The sequence below is a fragment of the Arctopsyche grandis genome, chromosome 6, assembly GCF_051622035.1.
Source record: "Arctopsyche grandis isolate Sample6627 chromosome 6, ASM5162203v2, whole genome shotgun sequence".
Lineage (NCBI taxonomy): Eukaryota > Metazoa > Arthropoda > Insecta > Trichoptera > Hydropsychidae > Arctopsyche > Arctopsyche grandis.
This window is the reverse complement of record NC_135360.1, coordinates 8639189-8665424: the sequence shown is the minus strand read 5'-3', so window position 1 is coordinate 8665424 and position 26236 is coordinate 8639189. Positions and strand designations below refer to the sequence as shown.

The 26236-nt window shown below is 35.8% G+C and overlaps 1 protein-coding gene across 1 annotated transcript in view; it reads right to left on the bottom strand.

The window, feature by feature from the left end:
* LOC143913080 (uncharacterized) overlaps positions 1-26236 on the bottom strand; it is a 92011-nt gene that overhangs the window by 8750 nt on the left and 57025 nt on the right. The window contains exons 7-9 of the mRNA XM_077432624.1: positions 8585-8774; positions 349-4637; positions 22-258 (exon numbers count right to left, since the gene is read on the bottom strand). Coding sequence (XP_077288750.1) covers positions 22-258; positions 349-4637; positions 8585-8774 — 4716 coding nt within the window. The remainder of the gene's footprint in view (positions 1-21; positions 259-348; positions 4638-8584; positions 8775-26236) is intronic.

Sequence of the window (26236 nt, the reverse complement as noted above, 5' to 3'; positions counted from 1 at the left end):
CACACAACAGTCAATACTAACCACACTGCTTTTCATCGTCTCCTCCCAAGCAATCTTCTTTTCCATCACAACGCCAAGCCTTCGGGACACACCCTCGAGATCCAGAGCATAAAAATTGATCTTCAGTACAAATCGAAGGGCAGTTCAACTCGTCAAAACCGCCAACACACTGCTCCCTACCATCACACTTCCACGGCAACGGAATGCATCGAGACCCGGGACCGCAAGACATTTCATCGAAACTGCACTCCCATGATTCTATAAACGTAAAAGATATTTAATATAACAAAATTCTATCCCACATTGAACAACATTACAAAATAATAGTAGTATATAAGTTTAACTCACCGCAATTCAATTCATCGCTGCCATCGTTGCAATCAAAAATACCATTGCAGACTAGATGCCTTTTCAAACACTGTCCGTTTTTGCATTGGAAGTTCCCTGGACATCCATCCTCTTCGCATCCTTCCTCGTCTGAACCATCTGTACAATCCATATTGGAATCACACCGATCTGACAGAGCTACACAATGTGTGCCGTCTCTGATAGAAGTGCCGTTCTTGCATTGGAACTGGCCCGAAGCGCACTTCGAATACTGACTAATCGCTAAGCTAATGAAGTGATTATTGTTATTATTATCGTTAATATTTACAAAAGTAGAGTTAGCCCCCTCTTTGGAATCACTGTGATTCACTAGGGGGCCTTTGGATAAAAAATGATCGGCAGTAGTGGTTTCTAAACTGTCGCTAGTTTCGCTAGATTTCTTAGCATTCTCATTATAAATATCGTTATTGTCTAGCTTTCCCAATTTATCCAATTTTTTAAACTTGTCTTTATCCTTCTTCTTGTCGCTCTTCTTGTAAGACTTTGACAATGGAATCACACCGAGCGATTCCTCTTCGATTAAACCGTTCTCTGAATCCAATTCATCGCTAATATCATTCAATTCCTCATTTGAAGACTTTGATGACTCCTTATCGATTTCGTCTTCTAATTCTTTCATATTCTTCATGCCTTCTTCTTCAGAATTCATTTTCACCCTCTCAGTTGTCGAACTAATAGCATCACTTGCATTACTCATCGCAGCTTTAAGAATTTCAGGAATCATTGTAGTCTCCTCGATAGGAGGAAGCGTAACCATGTCTGATTCTGTTGTACTCACAGTTGCCAGTGTCGTAGTCTCGACCGGTGATGTCTTCAACTCAGTTATACCTAACATTTCTAATATGGATGGAGCTACTGACTTTGAACTAGTGTCATTTGAAGCATTTGAACCATTCATCATCTTCTCCTCCGTGGTGGTTTTGTTTTCAGGCATGATCATCTCCGTAGAAGAAGCTGTGAGATCGTCTCCATCTGAATTGTCAGTGTGGTGTTTGAGAGACTCTACAACTTCGATCGGTTGATCGTTTTGAAGACCAGCTTCAACCGTCTTATTTAACATTTCTAATTTATCTCTCACATCATACTCTTTCTTATCTTTCTTGTTCAAAGGCACAACTAACATTTCTGTTTCTGTGAAAGGCTCTGGCATAATTGTTGTGTAAATATTTTCACTGTGCTCAGTTCCTTCATCGTTGGGATTCGACTGATGATTTTCATCATCGTCTAAACGAGGCGACTTCTTTTTGATCATGTCCAAATGCAACTCTTCCTTAGTCTCATTCTTTGAACTCAGTTCGTTTGTAGCTACACTCTTTTCAGTGGCAATTTCAGCTGAATCTGAAATCTTATTTTCAGTTTCATTGCTCAAAATGGAATCCAAATCATGTCCTTGTTGCAGAATGTGAACTAAAGTTTCATTGCTTTCCAATTCGGGAAGGAAAGGATTCATTTCTGATATATCTGTCACTGAATTGATATGTTCAGTAGTACTAGTTGAAATAGTGTTATCATCATTCTTCAATTTTATTGTAGAATTTTCAGTCAGTTCAATAACATTATTAGTCATAGTTGCATTTTCAGTCAATTCAATCACACTTTTAACCGTAGTATCATTCACAGATCGTTGAGTAGTAGTTACCACATACAAATTACCATCTCTCAAATTGTTTTCATTCATTTTATCAGTCTGTTGAGAAATGCTAGAATTTACAGACACGCCTAATATGATAGTATTCTGGGTAGTAACATTATCCTCAGTCATTTCAGTAACTTCATACATATGATTATCAGTTCTTTCAGTAGTTGTCATCATATCTGGAGAATCGGTCTTATCGTGTTCTAAGTATTCATCATCAGAATCAGACACTGTTGTTGTGGGATGTTCCAACCAATCATCATCATCATCTTCATTTACAGTTTCCTTATCATCATCTGACATTCGAGTCATCGTTGTTTCTTCAACTTCGGGATTAGCAGCAAATACTGTATTATCCGGTAATGCAAAAATAGTTTCTTTGATTGTTGTAGTTTCGTTTACAACTTCAGTTGAAGGTGTCACTGATTGAACAGTTGAAAAGATTACTCTATTTTCTTGAGATGGAATGAAAGTAGTAATAACCTCAGGCTTTTTGGTATCTGATTCTGAAGATTCCCATACCGGAGCTGGTCCTGATATCAATACATTTATTTCAGTATCATTTTCCTTCAACACATGTCCTATTATAACATTTGTTTCATTTTTTAAAGTATTTGTCATATTGTGATTGTTAAAATTATTTCCAATTTTACCATCTAATATGAAGTCTTCTGTATTTTCTTCAACATTGTATTCGGCTTCCGGCAAAACTGTACCAAAGCCGTTTTCCGATGGGTCATCATCAGTTAAGAATCTGCCCTGAGATGAGAAATGATCGTGTATATAACTGGAAGTGCTATTGTTTTTTACTTCAGATTGAGCGTTCACATTTGAAGATTCTGTATATTTTTCAGGCATTGTATTTGAGTCAGGATGTGATGTCATATGTTCAATTAAAACATTGTCGATCGTTGACTTCTCTGTTTTGTTAACATTTTCTTCTGATGGAGTCGTGGGACGTTCAAATTGGTCTTCGGTGAACTCTTTTTTATTAGTAGTATCGTTCATTGAAATATCTGTCATCATTGTAGATTTTGTAGATTCAATTGAAGGTTGGGTTGTGTTGAAGATCAATTCAGCTACTGAAAGAGTTCTGGGTGATTTCGCTGCTTCTGTGATGGGTTCAACTGTAAGGAATTTAGGGTCAATTGTCGTTGAAGAATTCTCCTTAGTTTCATCGGGAGCTGGTGTGATCATAATAGAAGGTATAATGAAAGTGTTCGTTTTGTTGGAAGAAGATGGTTCTGAAGTTGGTTCAGTAACAGGAACTATTTCTGAGTTTGTAGCTTGTGTTGTAATATGTTCTGTCGATGGTTCAGTAGAAGGCTCAGCTGATGGTTCAGCTGATGGTTCAGCTGATGGTTCAGCTGATGGTTCAGCAGAAGGTTTTGCTGAAGGTTCAGCAGAAGGCTCAGCTGATGGTTCAGCAGAAGGTTCTGCTGTAGGCTCAGCTGATGGTTCAGATGTAGGTTCAGCTGATGGCTCAGAAGCAGGCTCTATTGTAGTTTCAGATCCCATCCCAGAACCCGGTATGATTTTGATACTGTGAGAAGTTTCAGTAGTAGTTGTAGGCTCAGCTGACGGTTGAACAGTAGGTTCGGGTTCTGATTTTGGCTCTGCAGTTGGCTCAGATTTTGGCTCTACACTGGGTTCAGAAGTTGGTTCAGATTTAGGCTCTGCATTAGGTTCAGAAGTCGGTTCTGATTTGGGCTCTGCACTAGGTTCAGAAGTTGGCTCTGACTTTGGTTCTGCACTGGGCTCAGATGTTGGCTCTGCACTAGGTTCAGAAGTTGGTTCCGATTTGGGTTCTGCACTTGGTTCCGAAGTTGGTTCTGAAGTATGTTCTGAAGTTGGTTCTGAAGTTGGCTCCGATTTAGGCTCTGCGCTTGGTTCTGAAGTCGGTTCCGATTTAGGTTCTGCGCTCGGTTCAGAAGTTGGTTCTGATTTCGGCTCAGCGCTAGGCTCCGTGCTTGGCTCAGGCTCTGACTTGGGTTCCGGAGTAGGTTCCGATGTTGGTTCAGCTTTCGGTTCAGGAGTAGGCTCCGAAGACGGTTCTGAAGTAGGCTCAGATTTCGGTTCAGGTTCGGGTTCCGATTTAGGTTCAGAAGTCGGTTCCGGTTCTGGTTCTGACTTGGGTTCCGGAGACGGTTCTGACGTGGGTTCGGCTTTTGGTTCGACCGTGGGCTCCGGTTCAGCTTTGGGCTCGTCATCTCTAGGATGCATCGTCGTATACATATCATCATGGTGTCCATGTTCGTGGTGGTCGTGATCGTGATGATCGAAGTGAGAAAAGTCATCACGGAAAATACACATCTTTCCGTCGACCTTGTCTAACACCATATCTTCCGGACAAGTGCACAAGAACTCCATGTTGACTTTATCGAAGATACAATCGTGATCACAGCCATTTTTATTGAACTGGCACATATCTATAATTTTAGAACCCTTGACTGTGTCAATGTCGACTTTGTGGTCCAAAATGTATCCAGAGTTCAGTTGAAGGAAACGTGACAGTTTGGTTTTGAGGTTGACTTCAGTGATTGGATCTGGAGGGTTGTTGATTCCAGACTTTTGTTCCCATCCTATTCTATACTTGACGATGATTGAACCAGGTCTGAAAAGAGAATAAGCTTCAATTAATATTTGAAAGAAAAACAATATATGCATGCTTTACATACGAAGGAAAGCAAAAGTGTTCGTTGTAAAAAAAAATGGAAAGTAACTGTTAGCCAAGAGTTGACAACTTTTTTTTGCAAGAGTTGATAAGAAACTAGACTTGGATTAATACAACCGAGTAAAAGTGAGCAAGTTTCAACAGCTTACATATTTACTTCTTAGAGCAATTACGAATAGATCCTTAAACGTTAGCCCACCTGCCATAGCGACAATAAATTATGCAATACACTTTCGAAGGTGATTTAGTTAGCTTTTACAATTACACTCCCATAAAACAATTAATATATAAGCAATAAAAGTAGAAATATCTTTCATCTTGTATGACCAAGTTGCACTGGCGACTTTCGCCGAGTGCATCGACACTTCGTAAAAGAAAAAGCCTGTATCACGATACAAAAAAAAGTAAGCAAAATGTTCGGGCAGTTTTAGAGACCTCTCAAACGAGAGCAAATCTCCCCTAGTACAAAAAAATAATTAAGATAATCTAAAAGCGGCAGTCGGTTTTAAAACACCCATCAAAGCAATAAGGGGGGTCCTCTGAGTCGAATCTTGATTTCGCTACTTCAAAAAATAACCTGTTATATGGGCTCTGTTAATTGATAGGCTCGTTGAAATTAAATTATTCCAGCAGGTGAAAAAAATCAAAAGCTTCCCAAACACAAATAAATATTACGATGTGTTCATTCGGATGTGATGATTTTTAATGGAATGAATTTAACATTGAAATCGTATATGTGTTTAATATTTTGCGAAATATCTACTGAAATACCGTTCGAAGTACGAGCTTAAAATAATGACGATTAATCGTTCAATTAAATTTTATTATAAATTTCAAAACTATATAATATATAATCATTTTAAATTGCGCAATAAATAGCAAATGCGTTTCTAATAATTTAATTGAATCTAAATTTCACTAATGCTGATAAGTAAGGTTATGTTATAATTTGGAATGGTATAAACCAAGGTTATATAAATTTCTCAAATACTTTCAAATGAGGACATCAACCCTTTTAACCTACTTTTATTTAAATCGTTACGTGTAAAGCATAACATATTTTAATTATATATGTACATTTCTATCATAGGTGCCATGATAGGAATTACCCCAAGGTATGGTTAGATTTTACATACATATTTGTATATTAACAATTATTATAATTATTATTAAAATTTCAAACATTACAGTACAATTATATATGTATATTGTACAATACAATGGAGACATCTATGGTACAGTCAACAAATTTTTGATATACAACAAAAATTTGACAAATACATTATAAGAATCAATAAATTTGAGATGCTAGAAACTTGAATTTGCGAGAAACTAAGGGGAAGGATGCCGATAGAAGCTAGACAAATTGGAAAATTCTAGAAAGAGACAGTCGATATGTGTTTTTTTTTAGCTAATAATGCAGAGTGGTCACGGGTTTGAGTCCCACTGGTTGCTGTTGACCTGACCTTGGTTTGTGACTCCAAGTCGATCGTTTTTTATCAAAGTTTGCCTCTTTTTTTGTGATTTTCATTGAAACGGTTCCTGCAAAAATTGACATCCCTTCTCTGTCTCTCTCGAAAATCTCGAGTTATTCGGCGTCTCAAGGTGTGTATCAAAAATGCTGAAAAATTTTCTCCATAGATGAATTTGTGGATGATGATCGTATAAATTCGTATTGTATAAATGCTTGGATTGATCGTATTACATAAAATTCTTGCAATCTTTGACCATAGATATCGTATATAATGTAAAACTATATATTAAGTATTAATTTATATGTAATTTGGTGTGTCTCGTAATCTGTATAGTACACTCGTCGCATTGGAGCGATCTGTAAGACGAGTGTACAGACATGATTAATTGAATAAATAAAAATAAATAAATATCTCGCCAGCAGCGTATTTGGCCGGGACTTGAACCTACTTTCTATTGGCACTTACATATATATGTATCTTGAGATGGATTCTTCTCCGTTGAACCTCCCACATCTACTGAAGTTAAGGAAATGCTAATGTTTCGGTGACTAGACTAAATATTTGGCGGAGGTCAATCCTCAAGAGCTATCAAAACATGCAAAAAAGTATTACGTGTGTATATGTATGATATAATGAATCATCAACAATTTAGTCTGATCAAATCGAAAAGTTATTTCTTTAAAACTTTCAGATAAAAGACAATTGAGCGATGTACATATACAAAATTTTTAATTTTAGCAATCGAATCTGTGAGCCAATTTGACACGTTTGCGATTTCGTTGCAGTGCGATTTTTGCCACCGATCTACCGATTTCGCCATTGGCGGATTGCATACAATACACCCGATATTTTTGTTATTATTATAAATTTGGTGAGGACCTCGAGCTTTGAGAATGAGCTGCGCAAACATAGACGGTCGGTTTCGTGACTGATTAATAATATTATCTTCGCAAGATGTCGGTTATGCAACCGGTTTGTTGTCACACGGAGAGAAATCAAGCTGAGTATTTCGCCCCAAGTCGTTGTTGATTCGTTTTGTACCGAGCACTTGTTACCAGTCAGTTACTTCATAGGCAAATTCACCAGAAGCACGAAGGCGATGATGATGATAATAATAATAATAATAATAATAATACGAAGAAGATCTCTCATCGGTGGTTCAAAATTTCAATGGACCCGAAACTGGAATGAATCGTGAGACGAGCATCATCACAACGAAAGCGAATTTGTACGGGCGCATTAGGCTAACTTTTTCCTTGTATGCTAATTTGATGACGATGGTGTAGCAATGGAATATTCTGACGATTTCACAACACCTAGGTAGTTCAATCAAATGATACAACTACATATTCAGTGTATACTTGAGTAACACTTTTTGGAAGTGAAGAATTTTGGACTCAAAAATGGACCAAGTTCTTCAAAAAATATCTAGTAAATGCGAATTCAATTCTGACAACAGTTTGTATACATTTTTTGTATGTATAAGAAGCAAATTTACAAGTATAATAAGAGTATGAAACAGTATATTGTTATCAATGTTGCATACTGCCAAGTTGTAAACTAAATTTTCATGAAAGGATTTTTTATTCAAATTTTGATATTCGGTGTAAACAAACACTCATTATATGGTCAGAAGACTTTGGTCCACAAACATTGGTAAGATTTTGTAGAAATTAACACCTGATATTTCAATAATGGTGAACAAATCGACAAATAGAATGCTAAATATTCATAGCAATGAAAAGTTATAAATCATATCTATGTACATATATCAGTAAAGGTAAGTGTTAGAATCACATCTGAGGAGGATAACGGGATGGCAAAGTGAAGTGTAATTAAAGTGATCAATTTAAATACATAAGTGTGGTGAAGGAGTTCTGGAGTAGGTACAGAACAAGAGCTGTCTCAATAGGCAATACTAGTTTCAATACACTGAAATCTATCCCTATCAATTGAAGATTGTCAGATAAGTTTGGGAAAGGAAAATAAGACATTCTAATTAAAATATTTGAGTGAGTATGATGAACGAGTTCTGGAGTACAGAGTAAGAACTGCCTCATAGACATAACTATGTAGTTTCAAAACATTGAAATCTATTCCTATCCATTGAAGATTGTCAGGTAAGGTTGGAAAAGGAAAATAAGACATTCTAATTAAAATATTTGAGTGAGGATTTCCAAGAAGTTCTGAAGAACAGAGCAAGAGCTGCCTCAATAGGCAATAATTTGTATGTATGTAGTCTCGATACACTATAACCTATCTCTCTCCATTGAAGATTGTCAGTTACGTTCAAAAAAGGAAAATAAGACATTCCAATAAGTATCCCCCTTTCAGAAACCACATTGAACAAAAACATTAGCTGAAAGTTTGTAATTTCATTACAATATGTATGAACGATTTGAATTTAATTACCTGAATTCGAGGACTTTCAATACGATATCGTTGGCTCCATAGTTGAGGGTCTGATAGTCGAAGATGGCGTCCTTGAGCTGCTGCTCCATCTCTGCGGCCAGCTTCCTGTACGCCTGAGAGTTGGGGTCGAGTAGATCGTCGGTGAATTCGCCATTCTCTATCGTCAACTCGCCCTCGACCACTTTCGGTACTGAAACAATAACAATAAAATTGAGATTACAGATGGAAGGTGTTAGTTATGCCAAATTAAATATCAGTCAACAAGTAGCGGTAACAGAACAGTTGACCCAACGTAGTTGCGAGTTCATGGGATTTTCATTTCCCCCATTGCGATTGTATTATATATTATGCATTTCGTTACTGTATTTGCAGATGGTTACTTCTGATTAGAATTCGTACGTCAATTTGGACCATTTTCATTAGTTTTTTGTTTCATTAAAACTGTGATAAAAATTTATAACTGTAACCATCTAATGCTATTTTTTTTATACTCAAATGCACCTTCCTGGCCAATAATAAACAATTTATAGAGATTACAGAAATCTATGGATAAATTTGTCAATATTTTGAATTTTTGTAGCGTTTTTATAAATCAGCGAAATCAAGATGCTGAAAATTTGCGAGAAACAGAACAAGGTTGCCAATTCGATGGAACCGTTTCAATGATAATCAGATAAATCGGCAAACTTCTATGGGAAACAATCGACTTGGAGTCAGAAATCCAAGGTCTATACAGCAGCACAAGGCAAAGTTGAACCCGTGACCACTCAGTTTTAAAGCATTACATGCTAACCATTGATTTATGCTGCTGGCTATTCATATGATGAAAAAAATGTATGTGTGCACATTAACACAAATACATATGTATTCGTGAAAATGGCAAAAAAATGCTTAATTCGTGAAAGTGGTAAAATATTTGCCGACTACATGGAATTGATATGAATTATTTTGCTTATTTCGTGGATTAATATACATCTACGTCAAAAAAATTTTTTTTTGATATATGATTTTGTAAAAAAAATTGTTTTGTTCACACACCCCTTTACTTGTAATTAATTTGCGCGGTTAAAATGCGATCATCGGCATCATTTCAAAATTGATATTAAAACGAAATGTATCAATTTAACATGCTGCATTTAAAAGCTCGCACATACAATAGCAATCAACCACATTACATAGAATGCAAATAATTACACGAACAACACAATTGAGGGGGGCGAAGCCACTTAAAGCCCTCCGAGAGCCGGCATAACAATAAACAACACACGTTTACAATATCATCCGATTGTCGAGCGACACACATGTACATACATTTTACCACACATACGTTTATTATATTGTTACGTCCATTTTCCACTGTTACATTATAGCATTATCAAATTATTATGGCACAAATAGGAAAAATGCTCACAATTGCAATCACGCAACCTCAGATCGCGCAATGATGCTGAAAAACAACAACAACATAACAAATTCTCACGGACGACAGCACCTGGCTTATAATAAGACCATCGTGCAAATACTTTGAGAAGCTAACATACTTTATTTCAGTAAGCAAACTGTACTATTTAAAGAAATGTATAATTCCTATTAGCTCAGTTATACTAACCTGAAAATATTACAGTTAAAAAAATATGTGGCATTCAGTTAGTTGCAGATATTACTAACAAACTCAAAACTTAAACATTAAAATGACTGAATAAGTAGCTTTCAACATGCCGTGATATTTGAAAGTGGCGTACGTCCACTTTTCTTTATTTCGAGAAATATCCCGCAAGACATTAAATATTGTGCGTTTTAAAATACTGGTGACCTGTGATTCGTTTATTCTGCTTTTCCGAGATGCTAGACATATCATATAACAATTTGTGAATTAAGTCAAAGAGAAATAGTGTTTTTGGAACTGAAAATTGGACTTCAGCCACTTTCAAATATAACGGCTCTTATATAACCAGCAGCATACTAGTGGTAAGCATATAATTGTTTGAACAAATTAGTCACGGGTTCAAATCCCACTGGTTTCTGCTGGCCCAACCTTGGATTTGTGACTCCAGGTCGATAGTTTCCTATCAGAGTTTGCCAATTTATCAGATTTTCATTGAAACGGTTCCAAAAAATTGGCAACCCTATCCATTTTCTCGCAAATCTAGAACTTTCATCAATCTCGAATTTTTCTGATTCGTATAAAATGCTGCAAATTTACAAATTTAACCATATACAGTTGCGTAGGGGTGGGTTCAGGATCCGAATGAAAGGCCAAAGTCGCTTCACAGCATCTATTCAACGATTCAGGTAACCACTACTCACTCCAGAATAATCTAATCTGCCGTGTGTACCTCCTTATAAAGGACAAGTTGCCCATCAAAGCATCCCCGATCCGTTGACGTGTCTATTGTCTAGGCACGTAGATCTACCCGCACTCACCCCGTTCTGCGAGAACCCCAGCGTATACTTTTTTCGGGCACTTACTGAGTCCCATTAGACTAATCCGGGGTTTCTATTGTTCACCCACAAATGCACTTAGACAGTGAATACTCTCTCCCATGTTCCCACTTTACAATAATAATAACACTTGTTTCAAACGTACAATGTTACTGGCCAGGAAGGCGCATTGGGTTTACCTGCTCGGCCTTCTTGGTTTATACATACATACATATATATGTGTAAAATAAAAATATACTTAACATGTATTGTGAACATATGTAATATGTGAACAATAAAAAGCTTTTAAAACCAAATAAAAATTCATCGGAACACCTCGAGTATTGCGTATCATTCTTCCCAATGCTAAGTTAACTGAATTGAAGTACAGGCACATAAAAATCAAATCGGTAAAGCTTATTATTAATGCAAAGTATCGAACGTTGAAGTGGATATTAGCGTGTGTGTCCAAAAGATCCTATCGCTGCCATATTTAAAAAAAAATGAATCGTGTCGATTTTAGGAGCGAGCACACGACATACGTGAATTTCGACGGTCATTTTCGGGGATAGCTGTTAACTAGCGTTTGCATAATGCATGACTTTTTACCGACAACTGGCTGGTTGATGGTGATGGGTCGTAGTATTCAGGAAGTGGTTGTTCAAAATTCACACACACACAATGAGTGGCGGATATTTAGTATGTGTGGTGATAATGATCGACCGACTGCTGGGTGAACGCTGTTCGGACGTGTGAAGATGTACACGAATGTTGGTCCAGTATATGTGTATATGTAGATCAGTATAGTTGAAGTCAATCAGTGAAATATTTTTGGTGCATTCGGGTCTTTGATTGAGGTATTTCATATTTGTCGTTTAACACTTAAAGAGGGCTGGACACCAGCGCATTGTCCATACAAACGTATTACACTTCTCCCTTCCTCAATTATGGCACTAGAGAAATTATTGTTTAATATGCTATGGATATATCCACCATAGGCATGTTTCTATCTTTTTATTTTTTTGATTAGTTATTTTTATATGAGCTAGGAGCCACCAAACATCTATAAAATCGCCTCGTGTTTACACCCACGAAAAAAGTCCAGCGTGCTAATTTAACGGTTGATTTTTAAAAAAATACGAAGGCACAAACAGAAAATATCTTTCTCATACTGATAATGAAATTTTTTTTCAAATTGGAATATTGCAGTATTTTTAAAATTAGCAATGTTGTTAGGAATTATAGCAATGTTGTAATGTGGTTTCCATAGGATTTCCTTTTAAAATACTTGGCGTTCTGACATCATTTTGAAAAGTTTCATGCGACACTTTTCTTGTGCGCTTTTGACCGTCAACACTAAAACCAATAGTTCGTGTATGAACAAACTAGTATGTTAATGAACGGACCAGAGTGAACAATTTGGACTGTAGCATATACATATGTACCTACAATATAATTTGTGTAAAATTGATTTTTTATAAATAGTATTCAATTTAAGTACTAAAGTTAGATATTGGCCTTTTTCCTATCATTATATAGTATGTGTATATACGTATGTATATTGATTAGCTGTCATACGGAAATAAAACGCAAATTGGGACATTATTTTTCCGTCCTATTCTTGAAATAGATACTCAACACTAATTATTTTACCTTAAAAAAGAAACCAAATGCCTACAAACACTGAAAAAAGACCCAACCACGACCTCAACACTTCTTTCAAAATCAAATCGAAACGAATCCAAAATAAAAACGCTTGTCTAATGAACCGGTAGCCTTGGATCAATTTTTAAAGCTTTTCGACACGGTTTAGTCCGAGTACCAAATCGAACGCACACACACACACACACACACACGCAATGAAATAAATCAAACTAACATATGTGCACATATTTTTTTTATTTTTATTTTACATATATACCAGGAAGGCCTTACAGGAAAATCCCAATGCGCCTTCCTGGCCAATTACAAATACAAATGCAGCATTTTTTTATTATAAGTCGTTGAATTGCGAGACACTGAAAAAACTCGCAAATTAACGAGACATCTATGAATTGTACATCAATTTTTATTGTACATCCATCAAATTTCAAATAGTGGTGACATAGTAGGTAGGAAGGATTTTTTAGCCAATTTTTTTTCCGGGAACCGTTTCAACAATGAAATCAGAGAAAATTGGCAAACCCTGATAGGAAACGATCAACCTGGAGTCACAAATCCAGGTCTGACCAACAGCATACTCTGAAAAATTAATTTTCATTCAGGGATAGAACCCGGCACCTTCTTGACGGTAAGCAGAAGCTTAACGTCCGAGCTATGCTGCTGGCTATATAAATATAAATCATAAACAGACAATAACAACAACGAATATGTCCAATCGAAAATATATGTAATAATTACCAACAATCAAAAAAATTCAACGGAAGCGATCGAACAAAAACGGATCATAGTTTATATATACATAGGTACAAACATGACAAAAATTCACTATAGCACAATCGAATTGTGCAATACAAAATATGTACATATGTATATATTGTAACAAAACATGGACCGGAAGTGAATATAGCGAATAATTTGGTCGAATTTTCACCTCTTAAAATGAGCCCGAACATCCTGGATATCCATTAAGTACGTACGAAAGCGTTTAGATTAACAAGTTTTTCACTCGGAAGAAAGATCATATCCGCCATCGTCAAATACGATTATAATCAGCAGCATCATCATCATCAATACCGTAAAGTGTGCATCATTAAAGCATTGCATCGACATAATAGATCGGATTCGAAAGTGAGGTCGTAAAATAGCGACATGTCATCGAATGATAGCTGACTTCTACATAATAGCGATATGTCTTGTCAATCGTAAGGGCCGGAATTAAGATATACATATATTGATTACTTGTGAATGTCTTCTTCGTCTTCCGTGCTGAGTCACATCTTCTTAATATATCTCTACGCAATGATTAATTACAGTGAACGTGTATATGTACATACATATATGTATATAAAGCCTTCGAAATTTGCGTACTCCCACTGGTTCAATCTATTATGCATTTGGGCCAATACCGAATGTTCCGATACAAGGTGGATAATTTATTAGAAACATATCTATTATCATAAAAATGCAGCCAACACGCATTATATTTGCATATGCAAAATGTAAAAATTAAATTGAAAAATGTTTAAAGGGCTATTTATGTACTGGAAACTACATGGTATTGATACGATCGGTATCAATCAAGGTAACGGAAATTCATAGCGATTAAATCGAACATGGAAAATTATTTTTAATTTGATTGGATAGTACTTATTCTATGTTCTATGTTCAATATTGTTTATTTGAAAAAAAAACACATAATATTAAAAATTTACATGTATGTAAAGACAGATAATACAACTTATTAAAATAGTACTATACAAGTACTAAAACATTACACGAACTTAAAGCACGCGAACTACAAGTATCACGCAAAAATATTAATTCCTAATTTTTATAAAGCTTTAATTTGACATTAAAGAAGAATCGTCATATAAGAAGATATGATAAATTGGTCTAAAATATTGTACCAAATATTGCTCAAATGCTTTTTTTGCAAGATTTTTATTATTGTCGACTAGACATTAGAACTTCGCATGTTAATACTGAAATACGAGTCCGTAACGTCATTTTAGATTTGATAATATAAAAATCTCGTAAAAAAAGCATATTCTGAGCAATATTTGGGCAGTTTTATGTACGTCAATTTTCTGCCTAACACCGAGAGGCGCCGGGTTCGATCCCATGAGCTGACCTCGATTGAAAATAGTCTGTAGTGCTTCTGGTCAGATCTAGATATTTGTGACTTCAGGTCGATCGTTTCCTATCAGAGTTTGCCAATTTTCTCTGATTTAATTTTTGAAACGGTTCCCGATTAAAAATTGGCTAAATCCTTCCTACCTACTATGTATTTGAGTATGATTAATGTGTAATAAAATGTATGTACAATTCATAGATGTATCGTTAATTTGCGAGTTTTCAATGTCTCGTAATTCAGCGACTTGTATATTAAAAATGCTGTATTGTTTGTAATTGACCAGGAAGGCGCATTGGGCGTTTTACCTGGTATAAAATGTAATAAAAACAATAAAAAATAAATAAAAAATATGGTGGCACGACAAATCAGCGCAAACCAACTTAGCGCCGACCTTTCGGCGCAGACAACTCAGCGCAACGACAACTCAGCGGATGACAATTCAGCGCATGGACTATTCAGCGCATGGGCTATTCAGCGCAACGACAATTCAGCGCAAAATAAATTTTTTCGATAAGTTTTAAATGCGTTTTCGAAAATAATTACTGTTTAAAAACATTATAAGACTGTTTTCTGTCAAACAAAAAAAATCCATTTTAGATTGATAGTACCGAAACGACTACATCCATTTCACAAAAACATTTCAAAAGAGGCAAATAAAATAGGGCACCCTCCCCTAAACGCTGACATAACCACTAGTAAATGTAATCAAGCATTAAAGAAAGGAATACGAATCAATATGGTATAATCGCACTACACCACAGTCGATCAGCCGAGCATTCGTCGAGCGTTCGACGAACATCCATCGAACATCACACAGGTGTAAATTGCAGAATCCACGCATGATTCGTTTCGTTCACACATCGCCGATATGGGAATGTGAACGTGCGTGTGCTCGGGGAAGCTTCTGCACAAGACGATAATGATTGCGGTTATTACACCGGGAAAACGGATAGCACTTCCGCCGCGTCCCAAGAGTTGCGTGATCGGTTGCGCAATTAAAAACACAGTGCGTTGCGTGTTCTTCGCCCGCTCACACTTGCCGTACTCGGTATCATCGCTCGACATTGACCTACACCAACAGCCTCCAGAAATGAGAAAAGCTCGATACAATAAAAAATTCTCAGAATCCACTGCCGTTCTCAAGTTTAGTTCCACCAGGATTGAAATAAGTTAGACTAACGCACGTGTGAAAACCTTGCGCGTTGATCATGATGATGATGATGACGCCAAAAAGCACTTGGCGGAGTTGTACGACAATCTCAATGATTTTTAGGCAGGTGGTAGAAGTATAAGCTCGCCAGTCGAAAACCGTGTCTGAGCGAGTTCATAATTTCACGCTTCGATGCCTAATCGCTTTATTATAATCGCTATTATTATTATTATTATCATTATTTTAGATATAAAACAATTCACAAGGAGTTGATGACCTTACATAGGTACGAAATGGTGTGGCCGAATTGTTGTACATGAATGTGTGTGTATGTAGCAAAAAAAAAATGCTATATGTAACGAAACGTGTGAATAAATTTGCATATTTGTGTATCACACAGTATTGGATGATTATTTTAATGCTGCCAACCGTGATAAATGGATTGTTAAGAATGAGATGACTTTACCATGGTTTGGCTCTGTGTTAAGGTATATTTATACTATCCAGCACTGTACGGAAAAGACTACTTCTATTCGTACTATACGGCGCCGCCCGTTTTGGCACTTCATACTTGTTTTGGACGACTGCAAAGCAAAATCAGCTTACATATACAGTACAAAGGGCGACGATACGGCGCAATATTACTTGCGTTGTATCGTCGAATCAATAGTGTCACAACATGGTGTTTTCGAAAATATTCATATGCGCATGCGCACAGGTGCACTATGACGTCCCGTCAGAGAAAACCGATTTTGCTTGATACGTTTCGGTGACATGTACTGCTGTATAATATGAATAAATCGGTTGCTGCTGTTAAGGATACGCCACGTACATATTACGGAACATACGAATGTATCTACATATCCATATAGAATGGATCTATCTTATTCCGGCAACTTGAAATTTTTCCGGTGTATTTCTTCGTCGAGTTTGTATATAAATACATATGTATACAATACAAAACACATACACGAAAATGTTTTACATAATGAAATACTCATTTTACGAGATGAAAATCAAATAATAAAAAAATAAAGTAATTTTGATTGACGTTTATCGTTTTTAAACATATTTTATGTTTTTTAATAGCTTAAAAATCTATAAATGATCACAGCATGTCTCATATATTAAAGGTATTAAATCATCATCATCATCATTTACAGCCATTCGCCATCCACTGCTGGATGAAGGCCTCTCCAACACGCTTCCACTCGTCTCTGTTTTGCGCAACACTCATCCATCTCATTCCGCACATTTTCCTAATTTCGTTCACCCATCTTCCTTGCGGTCTTCCTTTTACTCTTTTGCCTTCTCTCGGGTACCATTCAAGCACTTCTTTTGTCCACCTTTCGTCCATCCTCCTAGCTACGTGACCCGCCCATTGCCATTTCAATCTCTTCACTCTATCCACTATGTCCACTACCCTTGTCATATTTCTCACCCACGTGTTCCGCTTCCTGTCTTTCCTCGTTATGCCAAGCATACAGCGTTCCATACTTCTTTGAGTGCATTGGATTTTATTTTGCATCTTGGCGTTCAGTGTCCAAGTTTCACATCCATACGTCATCACTGGCAAAACGCATTGATCAAAGATCCTTTTCTTCAGGCAGAGTGGCATTTTTGATTTAAAAACAGCATTCATCCGTCCAAATGCACTCCACCCTAATTTCATACGTCTCTTTATCTCTTCATTTTTACTACCAGACATGTCAATTATTTGACCTAAATATAAATAATTATTTACTACTTCTACTGGTTTATCATCTAAGGGGATGCTATCAGGCATGCAATAACTATTGAACATTAGTTTAGTCTTATCTACGTTAATTTTTAATCCTACTTTTCTACTTTCCCTGTCCAGCTGTGTTAGTCTGATAAGTAGGTCAGCTGAATCACGAGCTACTAAAACTATATCGTCTGCGAACCGAAGGTGACTCAAAAAGCGACCATTGATGCTTACTCCGGCTGTATCCCAATCCAATTTCCTGAAAACTCCCTCAAGCACCGCATTGAATAACTTGGGCGAGATTGTATCTCCTTGTCTTACTCCTTTTCCTATGCTAAATCTATCTGTACCTGAAAAAATTTTAACCGAAGCTGTGGCATTCTTATATATTGCAGCTAACAGTCCCACATAGGGTTCCGGCACTCCCTGTGTTTTTAGAGCGTTAAGTACTGCATTATGACTAACTGTATCGAAGGCTTTCTCATAATCGACGAAACCTAGGCACAATGGCCGTTGATATTCGTTGGCGCGCTCGATTAGTTCGCCAACTACTTGGAGGTGGTCCATTGTGCTGAAATTTGCCCTAAACCCTGCCTGCTCTATAGGTTGGTTCTCGTCGAGGATATTCTTCAGCCTTTCTGTAATAACCTTCGTGAAGAGCTTGTAGACCGCTGAAAGTAGACTAATGGGTCGGTAGTTCTTGATATCGCTTTTGTCGCCTTTTTTGTGTATTAAAATGATAGTTGCGTTATTCCATCCTTCTGGTATAACTTGGTTCTGGATGCATTTGCTGAAAAGCCTAGCTAAGATATTAATTAGGGGGGGGCCGCCACATTTTAGTAAGTCAATGGGAATATTATCTTCCCCTGGGGTTTTACCGTTCTTTGCAGTTTTTAGCGCGGCCTCTACTTCGCTAGGCAATACTGCAGGAACCCTTTGGCCGTGTGTCGATTCCAGAGCGGGGAATTGGCCGTTGTCGTTCTCGTATAGTTTTGCATAGAACGTGTAAACTCTGTCTATGATTTCTTCTCTATTCCTAATTATTACTCCGCTCTCTGATCTGATTGCGATCATTTGGTTTTTGCCTAAGAAAAGATCCTGTTTGCACTTTTTCAGGCTACGGTTATTCTTAATGGTATTTTCTATTAGCTTGCTGTTAAAATCCCTGACATCCCTGACTATTCTCTTTTTAATTTCCTTATTTACTAGATTGTATTCTTGCTTATTATTATCCCTATCTAAATTCCTTTTATGCTTAATTAGGTTTTTTGTTTCCGCTGAAATTTTGCTTAATTTAATCTGTTTCCTGAATCCACCTAATTTCTTACCTGTTGAGGTTAGAACCGAACTAATTACAGTGTTCAATTTCTCGATGTCTGCTTCTGGGTTTAATTTCCCGTATCGATTTCCAAGTTCGAGTTCGAATTCCTTTTTCCTAGACCTTAGTTGAGCGAAATCTGGAGAGTTACTGCATCCTTTTATTAATTTCCTACGTTCGCAATTTATATTAATGGCCATCTTGGCACGGACTAATCTGTGATCGCTACCTATATCTACTTTACTTAAAACACTAACGTCTTTAACGGAGTGCAGGGCATTTGTTAGGATGAAATCGATCTCGTTTCTGTCTCCTTTAGGACTCTCCCAAGTCCACTTATTGTTGGTGTTTTTCCTGAAAAATGAATTAGTGATAAAGAGCCTGTTGTGTTCTGCGAATTCTATGAGGCGATCGCCTCTGTCGTTTCTTTGGCCGGTACCAAAATTGCCTACTGCTCTTTCAGTATTTGCCTTTTGTCCTATTTTTGCGTTAAAGTCGCCCATGATTATTTTAAAGTGGTGACGGCTATTATCGTATGCGTCCTGTATTTTTTCGTAGAAGTCTATTTCCTCGTCTGGGTGGCTAGATGTGGGGGCGTACACTTGGAAGATTTGACAAGTGTACCTGCTCGAGATTCTTAATACTATATAGCATATACGTTCCGATATGTCGCTTATTTCTATAATATTTCTTTCTATTCTCTTATTGATAAGAAACCCTACTCCTCCTATTCTACCATTTGGTAGCCCTCTCCAGTAGAGACAGTTACCACTTTTTAGGATTATTTGGTTTTGCTGTTTTCGTCTTACTTCACTAAGTCCTATTATATCCCATTTGATATTTTCTAATTCATTCTCTAATGCAAGCACACTTCCTTCACTCGATAACGTTCTTACATTGTACGTGGCTAAATACAGGTTTCTATTAGCTAAGCTATCATCCATCGTCACTCTTACCTTGTTGGAGGTTTGGATATTATTTTTCTCGCATTTATCCAAGATGTGTTGAGAAAAAGGCGGTACTTGAGAGAGATTTCCATTCAAGGAGTGAGTTCTTACCGCCATAGACTCTTCTCTGTGGTCAGCTTTGACAGATAGTCATCCTAGGTATCACTTGGATCACTTATGAGTTATTACATGCCATTTAACAGGGTTACTTTGTAAGTGAAAGTAGTTAGTTATGATAATAATAGATTAGCAATTGTTATACTACTTTTTTACAGATCTTTATCGTGAGACGCCTCTTTGGAGACAACGGATTTATATATGTGAGTGCGGTTTGCAATTTAATATTTTAATAATAAATTTAGTAAAGAATATAAAATTACACGAATTACTTTAATATAAATTAAATATGAAAAAGAACTATTAGACAGTTGGGAAACACCGTTTCTGTTTGCTATTATTCTATTAAGTAAAGTTCGTTAAAAATTTTTGTCTGAAAGCAATTATGTGGAAGATTTATTGCTTCTGTGGGACCGAATTTTGACTGGCGAGCAGGGACCCTTATTTTTTTTGTATTCAGGTAGGGAGATGTATCTCGTTCGTATACGCTTTTGTAACTGACACAAAATTAACACAAAATTTTTCGCAATCACTGATATTAAAAACGCTGTTAACGGCCGATCGTCTGTTTATTTTTACACTTAAATTATACTAGGATGCAATTAGTAAAATAAGTGATTAGATGGTTAAATTTTTAGATTAAATTTCGTGCAATAGCCGGGTTTAAGCGAGTAATAGCGGGAAGAACGCAGAAGCACGTCTTCCCCGCATGACACGAAAGACCGAACTCAAAGGTATTAAATATATGTATACAAATATACAAACTTCTGTTCAAGCAGACGAAAAGTTGAGAAAATGCGTCTCGAGAAAGTCAGTAGAACAAATTGCACCGATATACATAGAATGTACAAAATAATATTTTCTGTACTGCTGTTTGCATATAGCTTCCGCAATTTGCTGTAATAGTATAAATGAACCTTTATAGGTATATGCAATTCGGTAAACGGGTTATTTCGCACATTGTGATCGCGCACACGACAATCGTTGCTACGAAAATCGCGAATACGGAATATTTGCCAGTCGAGTTCTCGTTAGTATGATAGTTCATGTGAGTAGATCTCAATGGATGAACTTTTCGGGTACCAGATGTTCCGTAGTAGAGATTTTAGTGACTTTTGCGAGATCGTTTTGTGCGGAATAATCACCGAAACATGCAAGTCACTTGCGTGTGACGTCACGTAACTTGATTTGACTTCGTTTGAACGGAATTGGCAACGCATGTAACCTTACGCAGGTGAACATTTAAAGGATATCTGTTGTAAATAGGTATTTGAGCTCTTTTTCCTATTATGCTGTACATTAACATTAGAATAATATAATACTATGATTACTAACAAAATTAAATTAAAATTGTAAAATAGAATATGATCTACAGTAGATCAGTAACTATTAAAATAGATATATTGTAAACGGGTCTACGTGACGAGCCAGAATGTTTAATTACATAAAACACAAATATCGGAAGGCAAAGATCGAAAAAAAGGGTGCATGGTAAACGGTACATACTCACTTAATTTGCGCGAGCAGGGTACAACAGGAACAAGAGGAACAGGCTTTTCCTCCCGTATTCTGCGCGCGCACGGAGACCGATTGTGAACATAATTTCGTAATAATAAAAAGCATTTAAAAATCAAAATCAAAAGAATATCTGCATCGAGTGCTTTTATTCTATTATATATGTATATATGTGAATCCGGAAAGCATTATTAAAAAAATAATAATTAGAATAATTAAATGTAATTATAATAAAATTACATACAACCGTCGGCCATCATATTATATTTGCCTGTACAAACAAAATCAACATTCGAAATTATCGAATCAGTCTCGTTCATTAAAATAACGAAACCAATGCTGAATAAAGCACACCCAATGCACAAAAAGAAAAATTAAAATGTAATAAATACATCATAAATTTAAAAAAAAAATACATACGACCTTCATCCGTTGAGTCATTATCCGATATCGTCGATACATTCGTACGATTCGTCACGGCGAAAACAAAACGTTAGTATAAAATATACTAGGATATTCAATCGGCATTTCAATATTTCATTCAAGCAAACAAACAACGGCTGCAATTATTATAAAACTAAAAATGATGCAATTCAACGTCACCTTGCGGCGTGTTATGGCCAACAATTCACAACAAAAATTTCACCCTCAATACTATAAAAGCGAGGTTAAAAGTCGAAACCAGAAATATACACGCTTCGACGACGTTGGTTTTTTATTGCTAATTCAAAAAGAAAATATATACATTTTCATTGAGCGATGAGTAAACGTGACTTTTTTTTTTGAAGCGCATACAAAGAGAGTACAAATTCTAAGCGTGAATAATACTTTTTTATAATATAATATTAAATATATGCTTAGCCCTGCTCGTGATATTGCTCATTTCGTGAAAATATCAAAAAAATTCTCAGATCATGAATACAGCAAGTCAATTGCTTTGTTCGTGAATTAGTAAGTGCATAATATTATCAATTGTCATTTTGACGTTTCGTCAAATTAATGCCAAATTTAGTTTTTAAATTAAAAATCATAAGAATCGTATCGCACAGTACATTATTCAAATTAAAATTAGTTCGTTCGTTCATAGTGCACATCGTCTTTTTATTATTTTATTCACACTTTTTTGGCAATGTAAGTTGAAATGAAAATCACTATGAGATTTATAGCAAATTTTTTCAGTCAGTCAGTTTTTTTCAATAAACGATCAGTTACTTTTACGAAAATTTTGTGATAACTAAACTACGGATAGAGATTAGGGCGGTTATAAATAACAATACCCGTTCCAACAATACTGAAAACAAAAGACAAAGAAAAATATGTTTTCTAATATAATAGCCTCAACGCCTCAAAAGCATTTTGCACATTGAGTGTCCATCCCTTAGTGACAACGATGTGCTATGTAAATAAAAATTATATATTTTTTTTTTGATAAATAGAGAATAGTTAAACAATAATTGACTATAATTTACTGAAAATATAGTCAACTGAGCATCTATTTACTGACCGAATTGAACGAAATTACAGACCAAATAAATACTATACATTTATTGTATAGCAAATTTAATTTGGCTTACTATCAAAAAAATCAAACCACTACTTTGCTCATTTCATGAAATAAGCCAACAATTCGTGCATATTTAATGAAATCGGAAAACATTTCTACAATTTCACGAAAAAAGCAACGTGCTCGCACTGCTAATGAATTGTGCACTCTTTTTAAATATTTATGTAATAAGCAATTTCACGAATTGGATTGTAATATATGTATGTACGTACTCAAATATTTTATGTATGTACATACGTACTCAAATATTTACATCATCACGATTAGACGTCACGAAGTTGAGTAAGTAAAGAAGAAGCTAATAAACAATTTAAAAATAAATCAACCATTCAAAAAGTAGACCCATACATAATACATTTATATGAGTTGTGGAAACAGCTTGTATATACATACATACATACATACACAGAGCCGTACCAATGATTTTGGCGCCCTTGGCAAATATCAAATAAGCGCCCCCAAGTCTTTTTTTACAAACCTCCTTTACGTTTCACTTACGATTACACTGTTCGACACGAAAAATGTTTCAGAGACGTGATATGACTTTTCTTATAGATCTATGCCCAGTGAACACGAATCTGGTAATAAAATTACCAGAAAAATAAGTGGAATTTTATTTAATTCTCATATAAAGATAATTTAATATATTATCCCTATTAATTCAATTCAGATTCGTGTAAATACGAGTAAGCACTAGTACGAGCTTTTTGTCGCAATTTTACCGGTTTAAAATTCACCACACATCCAATTAACCCTTTTAAATCAAATAGTGTGGCCAGAACACTATTCTAATAAACATGTTTCAATAGAAAATACTCAATATAATATAGTATTAACAGTGGGGAAAAATCCCAAGTGAAAATACGAAATTTTGACTTTTAATTTGAACTGGACGACTACTTAGAGAGATTTGAAAGCTGAAAAGTACTACAAATGAAAGATAAAATACCCGACTGTAGATTCCAATATTCATTTTGAACAGGAAACATTTTAAAAGTCGTCATTTGTCGAACAGTGTAATTTGTATGGATAATTTGAGTGCAATTGACAAGAATCCTATTTAAGTACTACTACAAGCTATTCAAATAATCATTTATAATAAAGATATGTTTTAAAAAAGCTTATCATTCGTTTAGTACATTCAAATTATTTATATGATAAATAGTGCTCGGATCTATACATATTTTTCGATATTTTTTTTTTATTTGGGCACCCTTCAGATTTTTGCGTTCTTGGCAAATGTACTGTTGCCAACGCCTTGATACGGTTCTGTACATTGTACATATGTAAAACATACATATATATACAATGTAGATGATCACATTTTTCTTCTACGATCAAAACTATTCTATGATGCGAATCTCCTCATTGCAGTAAACAAAGTCGGAGCTGCACCCAAAAACGAAACAAAAAGAATCCGATACACTTCCAACCGGTTCCAAAATGGATCCACCTTTTGCAACGGCGACTTTTGACATTATCCGATAATTGCGGACGCGCAAATGTCGCATTTCGCCGATGATCTGCATACAATGCGAACGCCTTTTAATCCCGTGGATGAAGGTGGTGATGACGATCGTGATGAGGGCCTCCAGTCGACATTCCACCGGCTCCGAGGACGTCTCCGGAATAACAAGCGTTGACGAAACAATACATCCGCTTCCTTTGAGGAATTTCTACCATCCATTATCCATCATTTCGACGCCCCAACGCACCATTATTATTATGGTATTAACATTTCGACAACTTTCCTTTTTAGTCTTCAGACATCATTCATCATTTCACAAAGTTCAAAGCTCCCTATATCATATATATTGATAAATAACAACGATTTCTAAACTATACCCTCGCAAATACCATTTTACATTTATAACCAGCAGTATATAGCTCGGTGCTTGCGTTAATGATAACCACCGAGAGGTTCCCAGGTTCGAGCTTTAGATTGACCTCCATTGAAAACAGTTTATTCGGAGTATTTATGTATTGCTGCTGATCAGACATGGATATTTGTGACCGTTTCCTATCGATCGTTTCCTAACAGAGTTTCTTGTCGATCGTTTCCTAACAGAGTTTACCAATTTATCTGATTTCACTATTGAAACGGTTCATCATCAAATTGGCAAAACGATCCCCACCTACTATTTGAATATAATTTCAAATTTTAATCTATAAATTTAAATACGTACAAATATAATACTATATATATATATATAATTTAATCTATAAATTTAAATACGCACAAAGGTGTCGCTCAGGGGCAACTCGTAATGGTATTATTATATATTTACAATACTGAGTTAATAAATTTTAATCAATTCAAGCTTCATGTATGCAACAACTGCATAATTGGATTAGTGGTCTAGTCACAGTCGATGTAATCTGTCTGGCGTAGAGACATCTGCATATACATATATGTAATATTCATAACTATTATACTTAAGAAAATCGCCAAATATTATTTTGCCAAAAAAAAACTCCAATTTATGTCAGATGTATCTCGTCCTTGTAAGTATCTCGTTCTTGGTTTATAATCCATTCGCTGTAGGAAGACACTAATGTAAAACGCACATGCTGTCCTTATCACCCCAACTCAACCAATAGCATTTCCTAGGTACAATGTTGTTCTATTGTCTATATGAAATGCTATTGGTCCAGAAGCGGTGAAAGATATAGCATGTACGATAGCATGTAGTCTGTTCCTACAGCGGATGAATTAAATGTAGTAACATTTAGACCTCTTAAAAGTGCTTCTACCTACTATAATACATACTAGTTTGTTGTACTAATTATGATAAGTCGTCACGATTTTAACTACGACAAATTTCCCAACTGTTTGTCCGTAAGTATTATAAAGGCTATAAAGATTTTTTTGTATAATTTTGAACATGCAAAAAAATTGTACACCTAATCTATACTATCGCGATCTTTGGCAAAACTCACCTCCTGGAGTGTTTTCGGACATATGTTATCCTTGTTTTGACATAGGTTTGACAGTGATCGATAACGGTGATTCCCTTATTAGATCACGTATACTTATCGAAATAATAAGATCGTACAAATTAAAATGATTTAATAAAAATACGCCCGTCATAGCTGGA